This window comes from Rhopalosiphum maidis, chromosome 2 (assembly GCF_003676215.2).
Source record: "Rhopalosiphum maidis isolate BTI-1 chromosome 2, ASM367621v3, whole genome shotgun sequence".
Taxonomy (NCBI): domain Eukaryota; kingdom Metazoa; phylum Arthropoda; class Insecta; order Hemiptera; family Aphididae; genus Rhopalosiphum; species Rhopalosiphum maidis.
Genome location: NC_040878.1, coordinates 21252369 through 21277910, shown reverse-complemented (window position 1 = coordinate 21277910; position 25542 = coordinate 21252369). Strand labels below are relative to the sequence as shown.

Below are 25542 nucleotides of genomic sequence, written 5' to 3'. Positions count from 1 at the left end.
GATGCATAAGAATCCTGAATAATAATTGATAGGCAATAGAAGCAGGGCCAGATTTGACGGAAAGCATTTAAGAACAACTCCTCTGTTCTTGTATAATTAGTTTAGGCGTTTCTTTACTGATGGATTTCAATAATTCAATATAGGTATTCAAATTATTTGAAAATATAGTATATTACGGTTGTAATGTAATAGAAAAAAAAACCAATAACTTTATTTATTTACAAATAAACAATATGAAGATGTGATTTTTAAAATATTTTATTATAACACGAAGACAATTTAAAGGTATATAAGGAAGAAATTACAGCGTAGTATTATGTGAATTATAAATAACAATCTTTAGCCACTATATAGTAAAAAATATATAGAGTTTATTAAGTCATAAATCAACGAAATCACTTTTATCGATATGGTTCACATTGAATTATTATTTCGGTCAAGTACAATAAAAATTAATAACACTACTCATTATAGCTCGTGAAAAACATTCATAGTTGAACATTATACTGATATAAATCAATACTATTTTATTTATTTTAGGGTCATAAAAATATAAACATTAACCCTTACATGTTTTTAAGTACCTTTATTCACCCATTCTACCTACTGAAGTTATTTATATTTACTAGAAAAGGAATACAATGTGCTTAAGTGTGTGCTTTACGTGACATATATGGTTATATTTTATAAATATGTATATTTTTGCATTTGTTCTTTTAAGTTTTGTGTAACACTCTGTATACTGAAATTACGCCATAGTTACAACTATAACTATACAATCGGTTTATAACGATTAATAACCTCATATTGTGTATGTGTTCAGCATTTTGAAATGAGCGGAAATGAATTTTGATATTGACGCGTAGATAAATATAATTTAATATATTTATCATTTAATGATTAAAATGACGTAAGAAAAAGCTAACGATTATAATGTAAATGTTACTGCGATTGATTTTTTTATCGTACGAGTAGGTATATGATACACACACACACATATAAATGATGATAAATAAAATATAATAACATAATGTTGTATACTTAGATATGGCTTTTGAAAAACTTTACTAGGTTGGTACATCGTACATGAGAGGTGTTGATTTCTTTAAAGAAAAACATGTATAATATTCGATGATCCATTGACTTGAATCATTAAAATTTAACCAATTACAACTAAAATATGTACTTTGACGTTTTACAAGAGAAACATAAATTAAGCATAGTTAAAAATCACTATATAAAAACAAAAATACGTACCTATTGTCAATAATAAAAATAATAGTAATAATTTAAATGAAATATTAGACGGTGCTTGGGGAAAATGTAGTGAAAAGGATTAAGTACTCAAGTAAAAAATGACTACTTACTTATATAGATATGTAGTGTTGTAGTAGTAGTATCTATAATTAAATGGTTAGATACATGCGTTAGGTGCAATCAAATTTTTAATCGGTTTACGCCGAGGAGGATGCAATCCATAGTGTGACTGCATAAATATTGTATTGAGATACATCGCACGATACGTGACTGCGCGAGAATGGCAATTATTGGTACCTAATCGATAAAATTATATTATTTTATAATATCATTGCAGAATCGCCCGAATAAAGCTATCGACCAAAACAGAATACACAAACATAAAAATGTATTTGGTTTTGCCGAGACGATTCGCGACTCTTACGGCGTAATCCACACGTTGCACCTTTTTGTTCCATATTCGTATTTTTTAAATAGTTTTATTATTTCTTAGAAAATTTTAAATCACCGTTTGTTCCGATGGAGGCCACCGGTCGTCCGTCACGCGACGTCATCATTATTAATTAGTTACGGAAATGCGAAGAGTTCAACGGTGTCCAAAGCGAAAACCTACTCCACGACCACCTTCCACTTGCAGAAGGTCATGCGTTTCCGCCGCTATGTCGCACGTGACTTTTTATATTGTAAGTTTAAAGTTCTATGTATATATATCGTATAGTAATTACTTGTATTTTGTGATATTTTAAAACACTATGGGCATGATGGTACAACTCGTATATAGTGATAAGGCTAAGAAGCCTGCAGAGATGCCAAATATTGGAATAGGTGGCAGGTACCTATACTTATATGAGAGATGGTTTCTGACTGTCTCGTAATAAGAAGTTATAGGGCTAGTTAGGTAAGGAAAGGAAAGGGGTTAAGACGCTTTAAGCCCTCATTCGTATACTAATAAAAATGAACCATGTTTCTAGAGTGAAACGCATTTAAGTGGCGTATTTACGGAGGGGGAACATTAGGGAAATATATCCCCCCCTTGACCCACCTTTTTTTAGCTATTTTTATATGATTACAATTTGTTTTTTCTATATTTATCACTATCAGTAAGCCATACAATTTTAACTGTATCTCCTCCCTTAAAGAAATCCTAAATACGCCACTGACGCACTTGTGTCAAATTTGTATATTACCTATGGTTTCCTAATGGGGTAGTTCATTTCGTTTCGTTAAAAAAAAAGTAAATTGTTATTCATTTCTGGCATTCAAGGCAACTATTAGTCATTGAATCAAAATCAAATGCGGCGTGTTTTCCGGTCTATTGTACTGGTTGTATACAAATATACAATATACATCATTTCCTCGATGGTTGTAATCCACAGCCTGCAAGAACATTTCTTTAGTAACATAATATACCTATGAGGTATTAAGGTATTAAGGTGGTACGCCTACTCGTGGATCAAATTAGGTGATTTGAAAAATAATAGACGAAACATATAAAATAAGTAGATAACTATTACGTTATAATATATATATATATATATATATATATATAAGTACCTAATAATATTAATATTTATATTGACGTGTTTAGAAAAAATATTTTTAATATAAATTCGCAAGTCACAGCCATGAGAATTCCACTCGGTGCGACGAATAATCGATCAGTCGGCATATTACATGTATAAATTTACTTATTCATTCGTCATACAAGACACATGCACTTTCGTATACTCGCATATATTATTTTTATTTTTTTGTGTACGATTAGTATGTATTTAAATTGTTTTGCAGAGAGTACATGTAAAAAGTAGGTACAAAAGCAGCTAGTGTATGCATGTACATTACCCGAGTAACGACATGAACACACTCGTGATTATACTGAATAAAGTAAAAATAGTATATTATTATAAAAAAACGTTTATTTTGTACATTAACCGCGTAATCAATACATTATCTACTGGCCAACTGCTGAGCGTGTAAACTAATTAGTGAAAATAATAAAAACTCAGTAATGTATTTAACGGGATCGAAATATCGTGATGTATTCGCAGAAATTAAAAATGTGATAATAACAAAGAAATCACATATTTCAAAGAGATCCGACGTTATTGCTAATGGTGAAAAAGACAATCAATTAATATTTCCAATGTCGGTGGGTACGTTTGTATAAATATTATTATGAACGACCACACTTATGACTTGCTATGATAATAATGATACAGTGTTTTATAACTCAAAATGTCACACAAATTCCAATCGTTTCGATAAGTGATTTAGCAACACTGCCAATACTATTAATTGTCTATTAGTTTTTTTTCGAATTTATACGATTTGGTTACTAGAATAACTGGCCAACTGGCTGTTATTTAATAAATAATATTTATTAACAGTCCATACACAATTAATCACATTAAAATTGTTTGGTTTATTTTTGATATCAATGACACTATCGGATTACGATTAGAGCAGGTGCCATCTGTATAGGTATTTACGACTTCGCGAGGAGCAAATGCCCGTACTCAGACTTCATGCTTTATCCACAACACACGGAGTAACGAGTACATAAGCTATAATGTGTACATTTTACTGCTTGTACAGATAAGGTTTACACTGTCCTAGTATATGATATGTACACACTACTACGCCGTCCCCTATTCGCCTGTCGCTACGACGGTTCGACGTGTTTCCTAAGGCGAAACCGTATGATGTTTATTCACGGGGACTCGGCCACCATCGCGCCGTGTGCAATATATCATCGCTAGAGATCAGAGTCACCTTATTAAAGTAAGTACTTAGGTGCTCGATTTTTGATATATTATGTCAACACACAGATACATCGTATACCCGTTGATAAAAAATAAATTCCGGAGACTGAGTATAATGTATATAAAGAATACGAGGGGGGTTGCCGGTCTCTGGGCGTGTCGTCGACGTGCCGTGTGAGCGTTTGACGATGGTCGTACCTACTGTTGGTTGGGGAGTCTTCTCCGCTGTCGTATTTTTGTTCGTGTCGCATACTTCCGTCATTGTACACACCACGATGACACGCGCTGGAAAACCTTAAGTCGGCAGTCGGCCCCGTTCGCCCATTCCTCAGACTTAGCACATTCAGTACATTAGTCGTACCCCACACCTGATGAGAGATGTAAGATGTCGATAGACGGCGAATCGTTGCTCTACCCGTAACACATTTATTGTACTATATCGGCGATTCTTAACGTTTTGTAGAACTCGGACCCCCGATGAAAGAGTTTCAGAAATCGCGGAACCCCTACCAATTTCTTATCGAATACATTTTTTTTTTTGGCAAAACATCTGATGTTATATCATAACCAAAATTATAATAATTATCTTATATTACAAATTATAGAAGTAGACATAACAAAACATAGACATTTATGATCATTTTTATTAAACTTAATTTTTCATAAGACTTTAATATAAATTATTTTATTTTTAATATTCTTAAAGCCCCTGTGGACCCCCGGGCGGCCGCGGACCACAGGTTAAGAACCGGTGTACCATATCTATTTGTATGGTTGTAAATATGGGTATACATATATAGATGTCTATAATTTTTTTATGAAATTTTAATATTTATTATAGGTACCGGTAGGTATACCATTCGATTAGTGTCCAATTAGTCAAATGCGTTTAACTTGTAAATGACACTAACACATCTGTACGTTGTTTGAATGTTAACTCCTTTCTGATTTTCCGCTAAATGTGACAATGAAATATAAGTAAGTGCATACTACGTACTACGCGAGTCACTCTTAAGGAATAATAAAGCAGTTTATTTATAAATACATATAGGTAGTTATACGGTATACTGTATACAGTGTAGGCACTATAGGCAATAGACATAAACGAAAATCGGGGTAGGTACTATTATTGAGCAAGAGGCTTGAACTGCTTAAAATTCAATATAAAAATACTTCTCGATTTGATCAAACCACCTTTATTTTAATTATACATCGTGAGATTACAGAATTCATTAGTTTTTTCTTATAGCGAGTGAAAATTCTGAAAATTTAAAACTATATTGTACTTAAAACTTCATTCCATTTCTAATTTTAACATCACATAAAGGTAAAGAAAAAATTGTGAATTTATATGATGTAATAAGCCCTTCCAAAATAGTACTTATAGCAATTTAAAAATATTATATCTTCACAATTTTATTTGATGAACGTTTTAAATTCAAATTGCCCGTCTCATTCACTTAGAATTATTTTTCATAAACCTAATAGAACGATCTATTAAATTTATTGTATTCAAACAAAACTAAACAGCAGAAGCAAACTCGTAGGTTTTTAATTTTTTATCATTTATCTTTAAATTAATGACAATCTGTTGCCGTTTGCACGAAGCACTTCAAAGAAAATAAACTATTTTCACTATCGTTTTGCTTTCGTCCAGCGAATAATTGTAACTTGACACAAGTACGTGTTGCGCCATCAATTACTATAGTATACTCTTTAAACGGCGTCGGCGTGCCTACGAATCAATAACTGGTATATACTAATGAAATGTACCTATCTACTGATAGCCTAATCAAGCTATTGTTTATTCATAGTACTCAAGTGATCTTTTTACCTTATTGGCTTTAGCCGATGTTTATAACATTTTTATTAGTTTATTACATTCTTTTGACTGAATGTTTAGATTTTATTCCAATAAACAAGTAGGTATACTCAAAAAAATATTTACAAATACGAATAACTAAGTCGTTCGACAAATAACAGTTGTACGCGTTATAAATAACGAACTGCCAGTCTGATGCACTTAATAGGCGAGGGGGAGGGGAGGCTTGCATTAAACGTTTTTACAGCAAATTATTTAACTTGTTTTCATATTAATGTAATTTTTTTTTTTCACAAGGTCACTTCAAGCAGGTAAGAGATAATTTTTCAATAACTTATTTATCGACCTGATTGAGTTTTTCAAAACAAAAACAAACGAAATGTAAAACACATTTTTAATGTTAACACTAATATTTTTATTAAGTAAATAAATATCAAAATAAATTGCACGTTTTGAACTTTTTAGGTAGGTGCAAATTCCCACCTTGTACTTGTAGGTTAGGTGGTCTATAGTTTTAGAGCTTAGTATTACAGACTAAAACTGATGATAGCATAAGATTATAAGATCAAATATGTTTACACTAAACTCTCAACAAAACATTTTAACTACTAAATTGACTATTTAATTCAACTATACAATCAATGAAGCTCAAACTACATTTTTATTTAATAGTATTTACTTTAGTATCGATTGAATCACTTAATTCCACTTCACTTTAATTATGATACTAAAAAATATCATGCCAATGTCAATAAAATATTAAAATGTATTAAAACTTTAATAATATGACTTTATGTACAATTCCAATAAGAAAAGGGTTAGAGCAATCGCATTTTTGGCCAATGTTTACGACTTACAAAAATATTAAGAACCAAATAGAATACCAAATGGTGATTTTATGGTCCACATTTCCAACCATTCATAAAATAATAAAAAATTTGATTTTATTATAATTTGAGAACAGTATAACAACATTGGTCATGCTAACCAATTTATTTAAATTTAATGTTCTATTGTAGTTTAAAATGTATAGCAGAATATTAGACAACTAAAAAGTGTTTCTTACTTAAAACATCATATATCTCATTCTTTAATAAAAATTAAATCTATCAGCCCTTTGTTTATTATATAATTAGATTACATTAAAAAGTCACTAGACCAGTATAGTATCGATTGAAAACTGTTATATTATATTATATTAAATATATTTGTACCAGCACTTGTTCATTATTAAACAATGTGTTTATTTATACTGTTATTATTTTAAATAGTTTTGTTTTCAGTTCTTCATTTTACTTCTAATACTATTAATAATATTCATAACCATGAGAAAATAATAGAAATCACAAATAAAATTTCCTACACCTACACTTATTAAGGACCTAACATCATCATGTGTACATGTATGTGCATGTATTAATGTGATAGCAATTATGGTAATCGGTACGTATGTGTGTATATATACACCATATACCAAAATATAGATTATTGAGTAGGACTAAAATATATTATATTATAATAGAATAATCCTCTAGCTATGTCTATTTTCCAAACATGTATTTGTCATTCTGTGCAAATGGCACGAAACCAATCAATAATGATATATCTAAAATAAGCAATCATCATATGATGGTAACCTGAACATTTTAATGAAAAAAAAGTGAACTCTCATAAATTTCCATGTATCTTTAGACATTACATTATCACATCTACACCTTTCATCCATACATATACACGCGCTTCTATTCATTGTAATATTACTTAATTTTGAATTCATAAGCTCATTAGGAATTAATCCATCATTAGACAGCTGCAACCGATTTACCAAATGTTTATAATAAATCATTTTATTCAATACTTATCTAAGTTTTGGACAATATAACACGATTGGGTACTAATATTTGAGCATTATTAGCACAATATGCTATTTTGTTTCAATGACCACCGTATACATATTTATTAAAATATTTTAAAATTTAATTATAATGGTTAATAATCTGTTTTTTTTTTATGTGCACGACGTAACAGAAATGTAGCCAAAATTGACTGTACTATATACACTAGTAGTATGTGTATGTATACATAAATATGTGTCAAGTACTCAAGTTATACTAATATGTTGTTACCCAATCGTATTTCTAAATATTCACAAAAAAAAAAATCTATAAAATTACACCAAAATTTAAAGTAAAACCAAAAACTATCGAAATACTGAATGCCATTGCAGTTATTATCATTTCAGGTGTACAACATAAATGTATTCTAGTCTTCATAATTTTAGATATTAAATAACATTCTATGAAGGCATTTAAAAGTTTATGAAGTCTTATATAATTATTTAGAAAAATGCATTAGTGTTGATAATAATCTATTTGCATTCAGCTGGTACTTCACTCCAACTTCCATCACCGTGCTTGTTAGCCACTTGTCTGACGAGATCTGCTGATGGTGTCTTGCAGTCATAAGCCCATCCAATTTTGGCAAACATATCCAACAAAATAGTAGTTGGATTAGTCATGTTTCCACCAGTATTCCTCTGCTCTATAGTCCCATGGGAATGCGTGGTGATAATTATGCCAGCCTTCACCAGTAGTTAATATAGCCAAAGCCATGTTCTGTACAGGTCTTATGCGCCTATAAAATACATTTTAATATAAAAGAAAAATATTAAAAACAATACAAAAATACAAGAGATAAATAAGTCAATTACGTGTCATATGGTTTTGTTCCCCAAAAGTGAGCCAAGCTATTGATTGAAAATGTCATATTGGTGAAAATCACAAATCGCAATACTCCACTAATTCCAATTGCTTCCATCCAGCTTTCATTCCAACAAAATATTGGTACAAGTACAGGCAATACAAAACAAAAGGTAATTTTGAAAAACCAATAATATCTACAAAAAAAAAAAAAAATAAGAATAAGAATAGAAAAGTAATCTATTTGTCTTAAAAAATTTAAAATTTAAAATGTACTTTGTATGAAACTGCACTAAGGGATCATTATTTATATCAGTCATATCAATGGTTTTGCTACGACGGAATACTTCTGGGTGTCCACGTTGCATCAACCAACCAATATGAGAGAAGAACAATCCTCGGTTAGCATTATGGGGATCACCATCGGTGTCACTAAATTTATGATGCAATCTGTGGTCATGAACCCAATCTGTTACTCTGTACTATAATACAAATAAAATAGTATAATGACATAGAATACGTATATATATATGTACATATGTATATATATATATATTGTTTATAATTAATATATTATTTAAATACCTGTCCTGCAACTGAATAGCAAGCCAGAAGGATGATTTGCAAAGGAACCTTGGCTTTGTACGATCTATGAGTGTAAAATCTGTGCACACCAGCTGTTACGCCAAATTGTCCAATGAATCCAACAAGGAGACCTAATAATAATAATAATAATAATAATAAAAAAATTATTTAAGAATAATATTAACAAAAAAAAAAAATTGTAATAATTTTTTTTCAAAGTATTAAGGAAATATTAGTTACATATGGAAATAAACGATACCACAGAATCTATCTTACTTGTATCCTACCTGATTCTATGTTTTTAGATTAGACGTGGTGGTCAATATTAAGACATTAACTAAATTATAGTAAACTATATATATATATATATATAAAAAAAAAATATCATCATAATATTGCACTTACTCCATAATATGGTAGCCATTTTGACATTCTTCCAGTAAAGTATCGTACAGATAACAGCTAACACGTGCCAAGTGGTTAAATATATAGCTGTGGCCCACAATATTTCACGTTTTTGTGGAGGTTGTGGCTTCAGGGGTTCTTCTACGCTTTCCTTGTTGTTATTTTCGATCAGAGGCTCAGCCGTCTCTTCGGTCTTAGTTCTCATTTGTACTCCCATTTTAATAATGTATGAGATTCAATATAGGACCTAAAAAATTAAAAAATATAAAAAATATTACAACAATTATAAAACTAATATCTTTCCATAAAAATATTATGTAAACTTTGTAAATGTAACATAATACTATATATCCAATATATTAGGTGCTATTTTTATAACTCACATACGGCATAATTAATTACGTAAACATGAATTCATAGTTCTTATAAGTAGATACATGGTTATATACTACATCCTAGTCTTACGAATTTATTTTAATCAAATAGTGAAAATTTATTTGTAATGGATGTTAATAGGGTTTTTTAACTGGAATGATAATAATTTGTGTTATTATTTTTGTTGTAGTACTAATTATTTTGTAAATAACAATGAGAGCAGTCACTTTTTTACACTAGAAATTATATATATATAACTGAATAAAAGTAGTCAAGAAAAAAACTGTTTTAACATAATAATAGGTACTATGAATAAAAATTTGAATTTATCTTTGTCTTGTAATCAACAGTTTGTTATTTCACGCTAAAGCGCGAATGTCACACGGACAAAGCAAAATGTTATACTAAATCATAGACACCAAATGTTCTGGATTTCAATTTTCAGGGTCGTTTTAGTAATAGTTCAATAGAGTTCATTTTATTATAAAAAATGTTTATGAATCTATTATATTATAGAATGTGCAGTTAAATGATGTATTCAATAAATTGCATAGACATTAATTGTTTAAAATACAATAATAATAAAATAGTTTGAAAAATTGTTGTTTGTCTAGAAATAAAAGATTAATCATTAAACAAAATGCCTGTTATAAATACTAAATATAACATATTTTGAATAATACGTTATTTTTTTATGAATGTTTCTTTATTTTTATTAGTATCAAATAACCATAATATGTTCATAAATATAAATTTAAAATGCAATTACTTAATTTAAGTTTTAGTATGATTCCATTTTACATAGTAAAAAAGATTTATTGAATTAGAGATTATGAATTTACAATGAAAAATATTTGTAGAAAATAAGCGAGAATTTATACTTTAAAAATGCACACAATGCAAAATATATAGATAGATAGATTAATCAATATACAAATTGAATGCAATATTCTTTTAATAAATATATCGGATGTTAATGTGTCTGCCATATACTGTCGTTCAGCAATATAATATTATGTGCTACCTGCTGAAATCTAACTGTTCTATCCTCAGAAGCATAGATAGAAATAGAACCTACTAGTTAAATGCACTTAAGTGTGCATACAATATGTTTATTAGTTAAACATTTTAGAATTGTATTTTATCATAACGATATTATTTAATATATAGCCAAATCGACTAAAACAGCTTTTATATTCTCATAAGAAATTAGCTAGATCTCATTTTTCTCGAATAACATAAAATGTTCTCATTATTGCTAAAATTTAAAACCTCTTGTTACATGAATGAAATAAAATCAGAAAAAATAAACCAGTAAGATGAGTTTATCCGCCAATGAACAAACACGTGTATATTTTCAAACCGCCTAATTATCACGCGTTTCGATATAGCTTAATATAGCTCGATATAACGCGTAAAATCATCAGAGCATCAATAAAATGTTTCATTTTATCAAACGACCTACGACCACAGTATAATATTACACCAAAAAGTCCAAATTACATATGTGGTAGAGATAAACCATCCAGGAAAATTAAATCATTAATACAATAAAAACAAAAAAATGAAACTGAAATAAAATATAAATCCAACATGAAACTAGATGATCATAAAACTATGAATATTACTCTCAAACCACTATCTACCTCACCTGAACATAAAGTAAAAAAATATTCATAACTTGGAAGAAATCTAAAATATTTGAATTAATTTAAGAAGTCCAAAACGAAACAAGCAGCAGAGCTATAGAAACAGCATTTCCCAAGAAGTTAAATATGTGATTATTGCAATATTGCGTATATTATTCCTATAAATTATACAAGATTTGATCCTATTATCCTAATTGTATGTGTGTGTATATATATATATTGTTCAATTGCTTATATATTTATGCAGTACGTTTACTTTTAATAGAAGCTAAATACATATTTTCTTATATTATGTTTTCTATTATACTTATTTGTTTGTACTTAGTACTGTACTTTTAAGGCGTTCAATATTTTCAAAGTTACGCTTCAACTAAGTTCCAAGTACGTACGTATTATTATAACACAAATAATCGCTATCAATAAAAATATTACTAATTAATAATCAGTTATCACATAACAAAAATATTTAATTTTATTACAATACGAATAGACAATTCATGTCATTAATTATTATTATTATATTTATCAATCTTTTCTAACACTTCACGAATCTGCAATGAACATAAATATTTTATGAGTAATTAACTTTTTTATACAAATATACCTATCACAAATCAGATTTTTATTAAAATTAAAATGTTGCATCGTGTTTTTTTTTTAGAGAAAAAAGTGTCCTTGTTATATAAGTTAATAATTAATAGATTCTTGTCCACCAACTAATTAACACCTCGATTTTATGCATGTGATTTGAATAAGAATTTATTAATATATCACAAAGTCGAATTGCACTTAAATCTTTTAATGTGAATATTAATCGATATTTATATTACAGCAAAAATTAATCACATAAATCAATTTGGGATTAGGAACTTTTTTCTTGAAGTTACACTACAAGATTGTTTTACAAAAAATTTCAATCAACAAACAAATAAAATTACAAAAAACAAATTTTAATTGTTTCGAAAACAAAAATTCCAATACATAATTATTAACAATTCAGCTATAAAACAATTCTCAAATACAAACATAATCACTATAAAATGTATTATATAAATAATAAATCAGTCATACCTTATAAGAATAATGCGGTCAAATTCTAAAAAAACTAATAGGCCGTTAATGAAATTTGTTAAGCACAGTAGTATAGTAATGGTAAATAGTAGTTAAATATGATGCCTATATTACTACTGTAAACATAAACAAGTCAAGGAACAAGTTAAAGATACCGAAGTAATACATGACCAATAACAAAAACGAACACCATGATATGAAAAGTCGACACATTCCTTTTCACTCAACAACAACCTCTAATAGTTGAAAATTGCAACTGCCAAACAATATGATTTAAGAAACTATATATATACTTTATTATAAACAATCTGAAGAATACATTCTCAATAGATATAGTAAATTCCAGGAATCTAAACAAAATGCAATCAGCTAACGCAATGATATACATTATACAATATATTCTATGAAATTATTATCAAAAAAAGCATATTTTTGAAACTTAATGTTATTAATTATTATACGTGTAGGTCGGTATACACAAGATAAAATACAAGTACGCATTATACTACCTATAAAATACGTACAACAATGGATGTTATGGCCAACGACCTATGATATCAGAAGCTTTTAATAGAAGATAAAATGATAAAAAAATAAAACCAGTTTATACACATTACATCACATGAGCACATACTGTATGTAAAAAATACAAATAACGGGTAAATAACGGGTGGCGATGACCAGCTATCGAACCTATATAACCTCTACGTATGCCGTAAATACGTGTCCGATTTTTTAATCATTGCCATAGAACAACCATTCAAACAAGTTTGTTATATCATGGTAGTTACAAACTTATGTATCTACGTGCTTCCTTTAGCTAGACGTTCATCGCCATTTATTGTCTCATAAATGGTAACTTATCCACGCAACAACGCACAATCATATCAATGGCACAACACACTGAGTGATCCATTTAAATGTGTTCAGATGGTTTTATTTTCAGTAAATTCAGAACATTTTTTTATTTCTAAGGCATGCACATAATTAAGAGCGATCTCTAAAATAATATGTTATATTTATGTAACCTTATATAAAAAAATTTAAATAATTATATATATATATCATAGTTTTTATGAAGCAATTTTGATGACTAGTAGACTATTTGAATTTTTAGTACAGAAGTATATTTGTAGCATAACAGAAAATAAAACTAATTGTATTTGCATTAGAATTAAAAATTATATTATAAACCACTTTCTCTTACACGATCTACATTTTTATGTAATAACGAAAAAAAAAATTTCTATTTTGGAATTCTATCTAATCAGCTTATAATTATCAATCACAACTTCTTGGCGCAATCATAATTTTTAAAATTATATTTAAATTTAAATTTATTTTATTGATATTCACTTTAATTCTACATGCATGACGATAAAATCTAAAAATTTAATAAAAAAAATAGTTATGTATTTAAATAGCACTAAATTTACATTTAAATAAAATGTTTCATGGCAGTATTATTTTAATACATTCAATAATATTTACTAATTACTAAAACTTAAATTAGTAATACACTAATACTAATACATAATAATAACTGTAACATTTTAAATAATAAAATTAATATTTGTATCATGTTTTTATTTTTTTTTTCGTATAAAGGTAGGTAACACCAATAAACGTCTACCTACTTATAAAAACGTCGACATTTTGTTGTCAATTTTTTTTTCGAGTATATTTATTCACTAATAATCTTGTTAAATTTGTGTATAGAATATAACATCATGATGAAAATGTGTGTAATTTTTCATTCATAAAATGATTGAATTCATAATAATACCCAGCAAAAAAATCTAGCTATACATTATTATTTAGTATGATTCACGCACAAAAAATATATTTAAAATATTATGAAATATGAAACACGCATATTAAAAATTAGGTTGACAGACATTGTAAGTCCCAATTTAAGCTTAAGTGAAGTTAATAGTTAATACATAAATATTGTACCTATATATACATTTTAGGTATAAATCATATTAAACCAACATTAGTTGGACATTTATTGGACCTAATTCATGCAATTTGAACAGAAGGTTCAAAACTGTGTTTGAACTTAAAATAATAGATTTAGCTACTTGTACCCAAGAATTAAAATCTTTAAACCAAAAATAAGTTTTATATTTTATTTCGAATTGATATGAAAAAAACAAATACTCACATACAAAATATCTCAATTGAAATAGAATTCTATGTAATATTATTATATAATTTCCACTGTTAAATTTTTTCCTCGGAACTTTAATTATTATCATTCTTTACAATCGGTAAATAATTCTGTATAACTAATTTTCAGTACAAAAATGCCAGTAATATAATATAATTACCTAATAATCAAATAGAATAAAAAACCAAACATAATTGTATTGACTAATATTGAAAAAATATATTATTGAGTAGAACTATTTGAAGAATTTTTGATATTGGGTGTGAAACTTGAACAATATTTTAAATGGGCAATCTCATTTGCCGTGTAAAAAATAATAATGTATTGTTAATTATTTTAGAGAATGTTACTGTCCTATATGATAAAAATGTACGGATAGCTATTGAACATTGGCTATTTTGCTATTTGAATGTAGTCCAGAGATTAGTCTAAAAATACCAACCACGATGTCAAAGGCAAGTAACATTCCTATGTCCTTGACAGGTAAATGAAGGAAGACAGCAGGGACTCATGTAACAATATTCAATACAAACAAAATGATAAATATATAACCAATAATCAAAACCTAAACCGTTAAACAAATTTATTTTATCTAGTCATCGCTATGAAACTTTGACGTTATGTTTATCATAAATGCATAACATAAAAATTTGTTTAATAATATTAATTAAAATTAGGTCTAGTCACGTGTTGGTTTTATAATTATATCAACGTACGAATTACATAATAAATAAATTCTAGTTGATAATGTAGCAAAAATCGTATTTAAACATTAAAACGATTAAAATATTTAAAATAACTAAGCAATTGTTAATAATAAAAATAACACATATAAAACAAAATTTTAAATTATAGGTATAAAAAAAACTAATTAACTTGTAAAGTAATGAATATATGTATATGCATATGATATTTTAAGAATAACTATAGTTAAATCGCCATGATTGCAACAACAGTTTTAAAAATAAATACAACCAGTTAAGGTTAAAACTTTAAGTGTCACTACTATATAGTCATAGTCATAATTTCATAAAATGTTCATGTTTTCAATACATTATCAATATTTTAAATACATGCATCGTTTTGATTAAATATGTGAAAATATTGTATTCACTTAAAGTACACAAAATACTATAGTATAAACTTTAATTTAAAATCATATAAAACTATAGATAAATTCGTATGTATTATGATAATGGATAAATATACAAGTATAATATTATGATGCGTTAACAAACTTAACATTCAAATAATTAATATTTAAAAAAGTCAGGTTAGGTAAAATAAATAATAATAAGTAATAACTTTCAAGTATCAAAATACTAAAACGATTTTAAGAAATCACAATTAAATTATTTTTTATTATTGTTATAGTAAATATAATGATACCTAAATGTCAATCACGTTATCACAAGAAGTTAAATACGGAGAGGTTTTTACTACATTCTATATGCGTAAAAAAAAAAATTTCGCTGATGCACTATTTTAATAAATTATATATTATTTATGAACATCCTACCAAGAAACAGACACCAAAAAAATATGACCCTGAAATTGTACCAAATTAAAATAACTTAACAACGATACAACTAAAGAATTAAAACGATACACGTAACTATTAAAATTTAAAAATATCATTTGTTTAAAACAATAAAAAATATACACAGTAGGTACATAATTAATACGTACCGTAAGTACGGAAATTATTTTTACACGATATATGATATTAAGTATGAATAATTAAATTATGTTATTGTTCAAACATGTATATTTTTGCATAGATACTTTGATAGATACAAATTAAAACTACATAACTTCTAACTACACTTCATTATGCACATGTACTTCAGCTTTTAAAATTTAATTTCTAAAAGACAGTAATATTATACTAAAACATTTTTTATGATGAATTTGCAACCATTAAATAATCTACTTCAAAACCTGACTTAGACCTTGGATGTTAATAAAAATTATATTCATATTCACTCAAAGTGAATACATACAAATGTAACAAACTTAACGAAGCTATAATTTTTATACTTACTTAAATTATTTACTGACTGAGCATTAATATATATTAGTATAAATATCAATTAGTTATTTAATATAGATATTTTAATAAAATTCAATAAACATACAAAAAATGTGAGTACTATTTTTTACATCTACGATATTTGCTCGATCATAATAGCTTATTAATATAAAAGAAGCTTATCAACTTGAAAGAAAATACCAAGAATGAATAAATAACAAGTTTTACGTAGATTATTATTTATTAACATTATATTATCAGGACAAAAATATGGATTTTAACTATTAATTATCACGCGCAAAAATAAAGTAAAATGAACATTAAACTGAATTAAATAAAACATTCATAGGTTATTGATATTAAAATATCCTTTATTGTTTTTATTTAATTAGATTATGGTAGGTAATTGAGTAAATTATTTATTTCTGGGCGGTAATCGACATCCAATTATCTTTAATAACATTTAATAATTAATCATAAATACATAACAATATATTTTATGTATTAATCTAATAAGACGATTCAAAATGACAAACAATCTAACCTACTTATATAATAGGTTAAATTTAAGCTCGTTAAGAATTTAAAAGATCAACTAAGTGCTAATCTCCGCTATTCAATATATTGATCATTTTTCTTTTTTTAGGTTTCAGCGGCTTTCAATGCCTTTGTGCCATCTTAAATTCTAAACGTTGTCGACAATTAATTTTCATTAGACTGTCTCACCTCAAATAGTTTATTTAATAAAATAATTATGAATTTATTTAATTCAGAATGGTATTAAAAGTATTGTACAGGATTGCATTAAATAGAAAGAAAATTACATTTTACAAATCAAACATTAATATTGATTAATTATTAACTTACAAACTTAATAATGACCTTTATAATCAATAAATAAAATATAACTGTTATTGAATATATTATATATTAATTAAGTTATACATAGGATTCTCATGATGTTTTAGTATTTAATTTAAAGCAATGTGGTAAAGGATATTGGATTTTTCAATCATAATCTAGCTAATATAAATAATATATAATATGAAATGCATGGAGAAATATTCATAAAAATGTAAAATATATACATTATACGTAGTATTATTAATTTGTGTGGTAGAAACTCTAGAAAGGTATAACAAGGGGAGTAAACACGAATTTACGAATAATTCAGGTAGAACGTCACCATCCACTTCTTGTTAGTCTTTGATTATTGACCCAAGACGACAACCTTATGTCGTGTTCAGCTACTGAAGATATTGCAAGAATATTTTACAGCGCCATAATATATTAATCAGTGTACGTCTTATTAAATAATTAATTGTTTATAAATAATACAGAAGTATATTATATTATACTATATATGTATTTATATATTATATAAATATTCAAGAAAAACCTTAATATTATATAATATAATATGTTTTGTTGTTTATATTAACGGTTTTGTACTTTCATGATAATACCGTGGATAAAATTGTTGGAATAAAGATTGAGATACTCAATAAAAATAATATTATGGGAATTATTTGTTAAAATTCTGAGTTTTAAGAAGTTTTACAGATTTAATCTTGTATTTTATTTTTTTTATTATTTGAGTGAATATAATTATGTACATAATTAAGAGGACGTAGAACCCGCAAGTGTTGTCTCCGTCTTATACATGTGCGAAATAGCAAATTTTCGTTCACCAGTTTCAATATTGTGCTGTTAGTTTTGATATTAGAGTAAACTGACCTATTATAAAATTTAAAGGCAAGATAATTATCCAGGACCCCGCGTTGCCTTTTTATGATATTATTATTTTTAAGTAAGTTATGATCATTTTAAAATGTAAAATTTCAAAAATATCATCTTGCTTAAAAATAATATCAATAAAAGGCTACGTGGGGACCTGGATAATTATCTTGCCTTTAAATTTTATAATAGGTCAGTTTACTCTAATATCAAAACTAACAGCACAATATTGAAACTGGTGAACGAAAATTTGCTATGTCGCACATGTAAAGACGGAGATAACACATGCGGGTTCTACGTCCTCTTAAAAGGTTTAAGATTTAAACATCTTGTTTTTAAATAAATATGTTGTGAATAAATCGTTCATAAATCAATAAATTAGAATGATTATATTGAAAATATAGGTTCATAAATGCTATATCTATCATTATGTAAATTTCATAATCAATTTTTAAATATTAAATAATTATAACAAATATCAATTTTTATGATGGTTTAGATTGTATATAAAACAAACAATGACAGCTCAAACGCCATTTAAAATTAACGACCTAAACTTTGCACACATATAATAATAAACTATCATATATTAAAACACCTATACATATACTATTAAATTATTTACATAGTTATAGGTACTATCGTACTGATTATTTTTTAGTAATATTATAAATCACTGCTCACTACATAAAAGTAAACATGCTTAAAAAAGAACATAACTATGAAGTGCTTAACACTTTGCACATAAATTTAGCTACAACAAATAATATGTACATACCTACGCAAACAGTTAATGCAATAATTAAAATGCATTTGTAATATAAATGACAATATAGCAATAACAACACATAAAAACGATTCTAAAATATAAATTATATAATGAGGAATTTATAATATAGAATTCTTTATAACATTATAAGTATACCTACATTATTAAGTAATTTAAACAAAATTGTTCGCACATTTAATTAAAATTTAATAAAATTCGCAAATCGCCTGAAGTTACAACAGTATTTATAACGTAAATATAAAATGATATAATATATATTTGATACTTATTTATTAATTAATTTTTAAATGTAATATCTTTATCGCTAAATAAACAATATTAGTTATTCATTATTTTGTAATTTATTTTATATATGGAATATTGATTACAAAAACCGTATAAAACTGATAAAGAAGAACAATAACTATATTAATCATTTTATTTCTAGTAACAAATTGATTTCTAATTCACATAATATGCATCACAAACCAGAGTTTTATTACAACATCATGTAAAAATAAAATACGTTATAATAAATAAATAGCGAAAAATTAAATAAATTTATTCATTTAAAAAACATCGATAGTCGATAGAACAAGGAAGCTATTGATTAGTTATTGTATTATTTATTAGTAGTATATTGATAGTTATAAAACAAATTATTAAAAAAAATAATGCAAGTTACGACAAGTTTTAAACTAAGTTAAACGATTTTTTTTGTAATAGTAATAATGTAATTTAGAAATTTTTCAAAATATTAATTGAGAATGATCCATGAGCCACGATGTTTTTCAAAGTGTAACCATGTTATTATCATAAAATAAGAAAAATACATACTTTTTTCGGGTTTTATTTATTAAAAAAAATCAAATTTAAAACTGAAAATATACTACCTAATATCTACATGTCTAAAGTATATACCTACAATTTGTTTTATATATTTTACATATTATTTTATTTTAAATTCTTTAATTTATTATTATTATTTATTAAAAATTACTAGGAAATTCTAAAAACAAATATGACCTCTGAGAATATAATATTATATGCCACAACTTAATTTTACTAGGATGCGTCTGTAACCTACAACACATTAGTGTAAAGCTAATGACTTTCTACGTTTCGCTCAAAATCCAGATTAAAATAATATATCTAAAAATATATATAATGTGTACTCTTATAGTTATCTATTACTAATTCAAAAGAATTTGTACTAAGACCATTATTTATTTCGCTAGTTATACATTTTTAAAATAAAACTTAAAAAGGTTCAATCGATTTTTTTTCTTTCCTTGAATATAAGATACTTATAATGACCAGAAATATAACACAAATTATGACCTATAATATATACAATAACACGTTATTATTATTCAATACTTCAATAGGATCCTCATAAATAAAAAAATTAAATCTCTAACACATCAATTCTTTAATTTTATATTTTTATGCACGATAAGTAATAATGCACTATTGCAATTTATAACAATATGAATATGAAATTAACAAATTAATTTTCATTATTCTTGTATAATACATTATTCATCATTAAGCAAAAAGTATATTATCTCGTTTATTATACTATATATCCCATTAAGAGTGATCTATCCAGGAGGTGGATAATCCAACATAGAATTTCGATATTATATTATCCTAAGTGTGACAACGTTTTAATTACAGTAAACAATACATTTATAATTAATTTAAAAAATTAAAATTATAAGCTTCTCAAATACACCTATTGCCACTTAATCGCTTCAGAAATAACTAATAAGTTACGGATTTGCTTTAAGAGATAATTTTAATTACAGTAAGGCATTTCTCATTATTGTAGTGGTAATGAAAATGTATCATTTGTAATTTTGTACCAGTATAGAACACATTTTAGGTTGGGAGAACATTTTTAAATTTATAAATACAATTATTATCTGTATAATTATGAAATATAAGGTAACTACTATAAAGAAATTAATTTAAAAAAAAATGAGGATAACATAAAAAAGACTACACGGTAACAGATTAACTTCATAATATTTCTATTTACACAAATTCGATTTAATAAATTATATTAATAATAAATACATAGTTAATACGTTTTTAAACATTTACCCCGAAACCATATACTACCTAATCATAAATGTATATAAAAAAGAAACAATAATTATTTTAATGCTAGATATTAGATATAATAATATATATAAATATAAAAGTAGATATTTTATTTAATTAATCTTTGTTACAAGATCCTTTTTTTTTGTTTAATACTTATAAATTTATAATTAGTATGAAATCCCGTATGTATATTATGTGGATTTTATTTTACCAAATTATAGGTATTGAAAAATTTCCATTCTCATTAAAACAATAGAAAAAATATCACTGCACTACCGAAATTACACCCATCATGTGACATATTACGGTATATTGGTAAATGTACCAAAGTTATCGGTCTGAGAAATTTGATAAAATAAACCATATTAAATTATTAAAACCTAACATGAAAAATATGATTTCCCGGTCAGTGATAGAAAATTTGAAATACATAACGTTTTGAATATTATAAAATTTATATTATATTAAACGCGTGTAATTTAAGAGTTCATTCATGACCGGTACTTACCGAAATGTACCGAAGTTTTATCGTATCATAATTTTATAATTAGACGTATGTTCAAACCAAATAATAAAAGCACTATTCGTGAATTAATAAAAATAAAGCATATCAAGTAAACGATTACCGGTCGTTGAGAAATATCATTAGGTCAAGCCTAACTTGTTGTAAGTTTTAACCAAGATTTTGTTATACGTTGAGTTTTAATTATATTCAACAGAGTTGTGGCAATTCCACAGGGCAACTGATTATTGCCCCCAGTCCGGCCGTATATCAGATTAACATGGTTTCACAGTGCAAAGGCCGTGCCGTTGCGTATTGAGTTACATTTCGCAGTATGCCAATTAACACATTTCCGTGTCCGACAGCGTTTGACCAACCTAAAATACCTAACCTAAAGGTCACACGCACACACACACACACACACACGTTACACGTTATATAGTAGTGGTCGGCTAAGGTATGCGTGCGTGCGTGCGTGCGTTCTCGTACAGTTGCAATGCAAAACGGGGGGGGGGGATTGATTGAAAGTGGAAATAATGCGATAAAATTACATTAAAAATACTAGAAAAAACAAAATTACGCGTAAAGACGGGAAAAAACCGCTAGGACCCGCTGCTATTAACGCGTCGACGATATTTCGATTGTATCATAAAAAATTATAACCTATCTTCGCATCGTGATCATCGCGTGTTGAATTATCCCGCACGTCCGAACGGGACGCAAATCGTCCGGGTCTCACTTCGTCGGCGTGTGGTTGGTGGGAGCGGGGAAATACGTTAAATACGTTACGGCTGCCGAAACCCGTTCCGACCGATTTAAACGTGTAACATCATCATAGCGGTACGCTACAATTATTATGGTCGCATGACAATAGCGTACGGAGACGACGACGATAGATAGAAATATTGTATCGGCGCGCAGAGGTCACCGGCACGGGAGAGTTAGACGACGCGGTACAACGTCGGCGGCTCAGCTGTGGGGGGACGGGTGGTGGTAGTGACGGCGGCCACAGGAAACAAAGATTTGGACGTGAGCGGCGGGAGGGGAGCGAGACGGAGGAATAAAAAACCCGTAGAGACGAGCGCGTACATAATAAAATAATATCGTTATGCCATTGTGTTCTACGCGAAATAAATTCGCGTTGGACCGTCGACGACATGCGTGGTTGGGCCGTGGGCGTGTAAAACAAATTCGATGCCGAAACCCGTTGAAAGACAGCGCGAGATCGGACTCGACCGACGGACCTCCTCCACCCGTCATTAACACGGCGGCATTGCGGTGGTCTGCCTAACCTAACCGTCTAGGACCCCACGACCGCAAGACGTTTGCAATTGCAATACCGTCGTCGTTTTCGGCCGTGAAATGCGTATCGTTCGTGAATATCAGAACGCTACCCCGCGCGATGGTCGGAGGGGCGGGCGGGCGCGCGCGTGAAGGGGCGGGGGCGGCAAGGGCTGCTATCGATTCACGACGTTTTCGCGTGCACGAGGGGCAAGCGCTAAGCGGTTTTCTCGGCGGCGGCGGCGGCGACGGGACCCGAACCCGACTTCCGGCCGAAATGTGCTTTTGACGCGGTTGCATGGAAATGGACGAAAATAATAATAACGAAAAAACCTGCCCGCCGCGGTGGTAGCGCATGTAATAATGACATTGTGCTAGGACGGCGTCAGTATTACGAATTCTTACATTATATAAATGACATTATGTAGGCATACTATTATTATAGGCAGTACTCACTTGAAATGGAATTCTTCGACGTTGCGCGAGCACGCGAGAGGAAAATATAACCTTATTTTTTATTAATAAACTAACTTATCCGAGTACGATATGACGTTTTTCATATACAATAATACAGTTACCTTATTATAAGATCTAATGTGATATCCACACGGAGTGTGTACGGTGTACACGTACACGGTGGTGGTGCGCGTTCGGTTGACTGGGCCCGGTGCCTGCCGGTTTTCACTATTTAAGGCGGCGACGACTCTAGCGGCGCACTGTACAAGTCGCGCATACAGGGTGATGCGTAAAGCTAGTGTACCGGTCGCCGCGTCGGTGTTCTGACGAAATTATTGTACCGCTAGTCGCTGCTACATAATATTTATATTATTATATTATAAGTAGGTGCCTACTTAAAATGTATAAATTACAATACAAATTTTTTTGCGTGTCGGTGTCGCATAATATCATGGTTGTTGCGTGTATAACATTGTTGTTATTGCTAATATTGCGTTCGAGACCGGCGTCATTTCCCGTGACGACGAATACATTCCGGCAACCAACTTGTAATCGGCTCGCGTTCGATAATATTGTATACTATACATCGAAACGTAACCACTAATCTGTCTAGCGCATTATGAATTACTAGCTCGGTGTAATCTATACAGATTTCCTATGAATCCCAATAGTTCTTCAATTATTTGATTTATTATATTCGTTCAAATTCAACGCGCAGATAAGATACCTTCTAGCTCCTATTAGTACCCAAGCGATCAACCACAAACGTGTCACATACACCGCCCGCGATTAACGTATTAATTATGTATCGAGTATTCGTGACTCGTATAGCTATGTTAATACCGCTAAAACTGCTTGCGGCTTACGTAATACGGCGAAATATATACCTACCGACTACACGGCATATTAATAGAAAACGATTAAACGATTTCGTAATAATATTAAAAATGATAAAACTATAGGTACGCGCAACAGTCGTTTTATAAGATTCGTTTAATTTCCGTGTAATTTGTTCGTGGCCGTCGCAGTGTATCGATTTATACGCAGCCGATGACGAGTAAAAACTGCGTAATATAACGGCAAATTACCAGAGAAATATTGAACATAACAAACTTTTCTGATCGGTGCGCTTTGTGGGTGTGCTCGGTGAGCAGCCTCGTTTCACTAGTCGTTTGAAAAACTTAACCGGCGATTGCCGCGTGCGCGAGACACACAATATGACCACCCTGTAAAAGCCAATATATAATCCGTTAACGCCGTTTGTACTTCGCACGCACAGCCGCCCCTTTTCGCCATACGATACGCCGGCTGTTCGACCGGCGAGTAGCGGCGGCGGCGGCACGTTAATCAAATTCCAGACGACTGTGAACAATCTAACCTCCTTGGACCCGTTTAGGTGCCTACACTGTTCGCCGTGTGTTCACGACGTACCAGTCTTCTCCACATCACGATTGTCGGGTCGATCGTCAGCCGCGACTGAATAATGACGTCACAACTGACATGATTGAAGTTTCGTGGCGGGAAACGGCAACAAACAACTGAATACTGAACAACTACTACAGCCCACAACCATTAATTTATTCTGTGCCACGACTAAACACAATAAATTTATTAATATTACTTTATGTTACAACCAGTGGCGTTGCAGGGGTATGTCGAAGAGTGCTTACGCCAAGGTTGCAAAATTTTGCGTTGAAAGAAGTATTTTTATACTACCTTCAAAAACCACAATTTTTTTCATTATATATTTTGAAATGTGTATGATTTTGATTATTTATACACACTACATGTGAATTTAATGATGAACATATGAAAATAGCATAAGGAAAATCTTAAACTGTTCCATCAGTGTTCC

At 28.9% G+C, this 25542-nt stretch overlaps 1 protein-coding gene across 1 annotated transcript; it reads right to left on the bottom strand.

Annotated features, from left to right (window-relative positions):
* Positions 1 to 7507: 7507 nt before the first annotated feature.
* On the bottom strand, positions 7508 to 23950 carry LOC113551417 (acyl-CoA Delta(11) desaturase-like). Its single transcript, XM_026953652.1, is given in 7 exon segments — positions 7508 to 8371; positions 8373 to 8475; positions 8552 to 8737; positions 8817 to 9022; positions 9126 to 9256; positions 9531 to 9777; positions 23810 to 23950. Coding segments are annotated over 6 exon segments (1005 nt in total). The 5' UTR covers positions 9748 to 9777; positions 23810 to 23950; the 3' UTR covers positions 7508 to 8209.
* Positions 23951 to 25542: the final 1592 nt, after the last annotated feature.